The sequence below is a fragment of the Humulus lupulus genome, chromosome 1 (assembly GCF_963169125.1).
Source record: "Humulus lupulus chromosome 1, drHumLupu1.1, whole genome shotgun sequence".
Lineage (NCBI taxonomy): Eukaryota > Viridiplantae > Streptophyta > Magnoliopsida > Rosales > Cannabaceae > Humulus > Humulus lupulus.
The window spans coordinates 34760532-34765575 of NC_084793.1; the positions used below are offsets into that span (position 1 = coordinate 34760532).

Sequence of the window (5044 nt, forward strand, 5' to 3'; positions counted from 1 at the left end):
GCCACTCCTGCGAGCAGGAAAAAATCAAATAGGCGCCAGCCAGGAGAAGGCTGCAGTGACCCATCTGTAAAGAAGGCTCGAACGAAAAACCCTCCTGCACCAACTCCTACCAAAGAGATAACTCCCCCTCTAGGTCCTACCGACCAGACTCCTCCAGCAACCACCGACCAAAATCCTCTAGCTTCTACCAACCCAAGTCATGCTACCCAGCCACATAAAACTCTAGTTGAAACGATCTTGAACTCCGCTTGCACTTCGGCTAGTGACAAGCTGAAGAAACTGTCTAGACACCAGCGTAGTTTGGAATCCTTCAACAACGCTCCTACCATGCCGGTCGACCAGCTCCTCAGCCGCGGGCTAAACGAACTACTCACTGTAAGTTGCTGCTTCCATTATGGTTTGATTGTTCATCTCTCCAATAGATACTAATAGCCTTTTTGCTTATATTTTATGATCGCGGGGGATTATGACCGTGAGTACCAGTTGCCGCCGCTCAGAGGAAGTGGTCGCCAAGCAGGCTGAAGAGATCAAGGCGACTGAGGAGAGGCTAGTCGAGCAGCACAAGGTAGTTGAGGCCAAGCATGCTGAAGAGTTGCGAGCAGTTGAGGCTAAGATTGTCATGCTTGAGGAGGAATTGAAGAAGAAGGAGGACTCTATTGCAAAAATTACTGCCTCCAAAGATAAGTACAAGGAAGCCTCGCTGATAAACTACTGAGAAGCCCACAAACTTCAATCGGAGTTGGAAATCAGCCGCAAGGAGGTTGCTGACCTTGAGGAGACCAACGCACGTAACTTGGAGAAGTACGAGGGAGCGGCGTTCCAGTGCTTCTCCATGTTCTAGAAGAGCAACCCCAAGGCTAACTTTACTTATCAACCTGACCCTATAAGGGAGGCTGAGTTGGCGAAGTGTGTTGCTCGCCTGGAAGAGGAGGTGATAACTCTATGAATTAGAGTTATTTTTATGCTTTTGAACTTATAATTTTATCAAGAAAGAGTGGTTTAGGGTGTTTTGTAGTGTCTTTATTTTCGTTTTGTCAAATATTGAATATAATAAGATAATATTAGATACTAGTATATTGCTAGAAAAATATACCCTAAATTGTGAAATTTTTCCTTGGCAGGTGGTTCAGAGAATTTTGGTCATTTGGAAAGAAATTGAAGTTTTAAATGGTTTCAGCAGGAGGAATGCTGCAGCATTGCATTCTGCCAGCCAATCTACTTGATGGTCCACGTGGAAGCTACCATTTAATTCTCCAGCTCACTTTGGGGATTATTTAAATTGGGCTGCATGGTAAATAGATAAATGCTTATTGGGCTTCATTTTGCCTTGGACCCATTTATGGTAAAGAGGACAAAAAGACAAAAAAATTAATTAAAGGAAGATGAGAGAGGCCCACGTGGCCCATAGAGAAGGAAGTGACCTAGAGAAAAGAATGTCTTCTTTTCCATAAGGGGATAGACGGCAAACAGACAGAACGAGGAAGGTAGCCGCCTGTGCAAGAAATATCCCCATTTTGGCAGCCATTAAAAGAGGAAAGAAGGAAAGAGAGAGGATTGGAAGGAAGAAGACAAAAAGAGAAGGGTTATTTGGGGGACACTCCTTAATATTCTTGGCTTGTGTTTCTTTCCCTTCTCTCTTGGAACTTAATTCTTTTTTTTCTTTGTTGCATTTATTTTGATTGTGGATGATTACCAGCTGGGTTACTTTGTGTTTAAAGTTATGAACTAATTCTCTTAAAGTTAGGATAATTAAGGTACCTTGTTATGCAATTGTAGAACTTTGCTATTGATGCTTAATGCTAATTGAGGTTTATTCATTCAAGTAATTTTCATGCTTAATATTTACTATTGCTTGATCACCTTTAGTAAATGATTGAAACAATTAAGATTGTTGAAAAGGATTTTAATTATTGGACAAAAGACTTGAATGGTGGAAGAGTAATTTCTTTGATTTTAATTTTGTGAGGGTATAGACATATATCTTTGCCTTGCATAATCTAATAGGATTGGTGCTTGATATGAAATTCTTGAAATTAAATTAACTTAGACATAAGTAATTTAATTAGAGAGTTAAACCCATTTGATTTTGACAGAAACTTATGGACTTGATTAGAATTCTTGATTAGTAATCTGTCAGTGTGCCACAGCATTTTCATAGCATTACTTCCAGGAATTGCAAAACAGGGGGAATTAATTATCCTAGCTTACCATTTCATTATCAACTGATTTTCATATTGCATCCCATTAATTTAGACTTTAAATTCAGCTGTTAGTTATTTTTAATTGCATATAAAAAAAATCAACTTCCAATTTAATATGAGTTTGGTTCTTTTATTTTTAATCATTTTGCTAAACTTTAATTTCACAATTTTAAGCTTAAAAACAATCCTTGTGGATACGATATTGGGTTCTTATCACCTTATTACTTGTTGACAGTGTACACTTTCACTCACATGAAATTTTGCACAACAAGTTTTTGGCGCCATTGCCGGGGATTGTTTAAAGTCATTTATTGTGAAATTAAGTATATCGCAATTTGGTTTCAATTGTTTTTTCACTAACTTGGGTGATTCTCGTGCAATTTCAGGTTTATATAGTGTATGAACGAGAATCAAGACCCTGAACTACTTCCCATTGATCTAGAAATCAAGCGTACCTTTAGAAGAAGGCGAAGAATACAAAAGTAAAAAAGGGAAGTAGTAGTGATGAATGCTAAGCAAGGGGCTCAACAGGGAGCTGTCCAGAGGGCAGCAAATCTATCAGGAGTCGCTCATGATCCACCAGTAAATATAGCAGGAGTTGCTCAAGATCGAGTAGCTCAAGGGGGAGTGGCTGCCAACAACGAGCAAAATGCAGTTATTGTGGCTGATGACAGAGCTCATGCTATTAGACAATATGCTCTCCCCCTCTTCAATGAGCTCAATCCAGGCATCGTCAGACCAGAAATTCAAGCAGCCCAGTTTGAATTGAAGCCAGTCATGTTCCAGATGCTTCAAACTGTGGTTCAGTTTAGTGGTATGCCAACAGAGGATCCTCACGTTCACCTTCACTTGTTCATTGAAGTAAGTGACTCTTTCAAGCTGCCCGGAGTGACAGAGGATGCATTAAGACTAACGTTGTTCCCATACTACTTGAGAGACAGAGCCAGAGCTTGGTTGAACTCTTTGCCTTCTGATTCTGTGAGTACTTGGCAAGAGTTGGCAGAGCGGTTTTTGATGAAGTATTTTCCCCCCACTAAGAATGCCAAACTCCGCAACGAGATTACTTCATTTCAGCAACTTGATGAAGAATCTTTATATGAGGCATGGGAGCGGTTTAAGGAGTTGTTGCGCAAATGCCCTTATCATGGCATTCCTCATTGCATCCAGATGGAGACATTTTATAATGGTCTAAATGCCCACACTAGAATGGTGGTTGATGCTTCAGCGAACGGGGCTCTTCTTGCTAAGTCCTATAATGAGGCATATGAAATACTTGAGAGGATATCCAACAACAACTATCAGTGGCCTTCTTCTAGATTATCTACAGGCAGAAAGGTGGCTGGTATTCATGATGTAGATGCCATCACTTCTTTGGCAGCCCAAGTATCCTCTATTTCTAATATGCTCAAGACAATGAATATGGGGATGAATCAATCAGTGGGGCAGCCTATGGGGACGCAATTTGGGCAAATGGAAAACATTTCTTGTGTGTATTGTGGTGAGGGTCATACTTTTGACCACTGTCATTCCAATCCAGCAGTTGTGTGTTACATGGGGAACCAAAATAGGAATAGCCCTTATTCTAATTCCTACAACCCATCATGGAGGAAACATCCCAACTTCTCGTGGAGTAATCAAGGGGCTGGCCCTAGCAATTCTTCTATGCCTCCAAGACCAAATTTCCCACCGGGTTATCCCCCACAAGCACCACAACAAAGGCCACAACAACAAGTAATGCAATCTAGCTCTCTTGAGAACATGTTGAAGGAGTATATAGTGAAAAACGAAGCCATGATCCAAAGCCAAGCTGCATCATTGAGAAACTTAGAAAACCAAGTTGGGCAACTAGCTAATGAGCTTAGAAATAGACCCCATGGTACATTACCAAGTGACACCGAGAATCCAAGAAATGGGAGCAAAGAACATTATAAAGCCGTCACTTTGAGAAGTAGGAAGAAGTTGGAGAATTCCAAGGCCAACTCTGGGCATGAGGGTGAGCCCTCTTCAATCCAAATAAATGAGGAAATTCAAAAAGATGCTGATATTCCTAGTGTAGAAAAATCTGCCTCTGCCCAGAATGCTGCAGGAATGCCACAACATCAGCTCCCAGATAGCTCGAGTACAAGGCAGCCACCTCCATTTCCCCAACGTTTTCAGAAGCAAAAGTTGGACTCTCAATTTAAAAAGTTCCTAGACATCTTGAGGCAGCTACATATTAACATTCCCTTTGTTGAAGCCCTAGAGCAAATGCCCAACTATGTGAAGTTCATGAAAGACATCCTTACAAAGAAGAGAAGATTAGGGGAATTTGAGACAGTGGCTCTTACCAAGGAGTGTAGCTCATTCTTGCAAAACAAGCTGCCATTGAAGATGAAAGATCCTTGGAGTTTCACCATTCCCTGCACCATTGGTAATTCTTATTGTGGCATGGCTTTATGTGATTTGGGTGCAAGCATTAACTTGATGCCAATGTCTATTTTCAAGCAATTGGGGATTGGAGAAGTTAGGCCTACTAAAGTTACTCTTCAATTAGCAGATAGATCTCTTGCTCATCCGGATGTATTGGTAAGGGTAGATAGATTCATATTCCCTGCTGATTTTATTGTGTTAGACTATGAGGCAGACAAAGAGGTGCTATGACAGTCAGTATCCCGTGATCCGTAGGGGGAAAGACCGGGTAAAGCTGTGCAATCCCACACCGCCTGGGGAAGGTCAAGTGTGATGATTCTAAGACTGTGTAGGTATGGGACTACACAGTTGAAGATGGCTTAAATGGATTAATGGGTACTACCTATGCAAACAAGATGCATCTTCTTTTCGGTAGCCCATCACTTGAGAACTCC

General features: G+C 41.1%; 1 protein-coding gene and 1 non-coding gene across 2 annotated transcripts; one reads left to right on the top strand and one right to left on the bottom strand.

The window, feature by feature from the left end:
* Positions 1-2705: 2705 nt before the first annotated feature.
* Positions 2706-4841, top strand: LOC133812734 (uncharacterized). Its single transcript, XM_062246547.1, has 2 exons — positions 2706-3461; positions 3504-4841. Exons 1-2 carry the CDS (start codon positions 2706-2708, stop codon positions 4839-4841), a joined length of 2094 nt encoding a protein of 697 aa, XP_062102531.1.
* LOC133813406 (small nucleolar RNA R71) lies at positions 3246-3352 on the bottom strand. Its single transcript, XR_009884418.1, has one exon. It is a non-coding gene; the product is annotated as a small nucleolar RNA R71 (small nucleolar RNA).
* Positions 4842-5044: the final 203 nt, after the last annotated feature.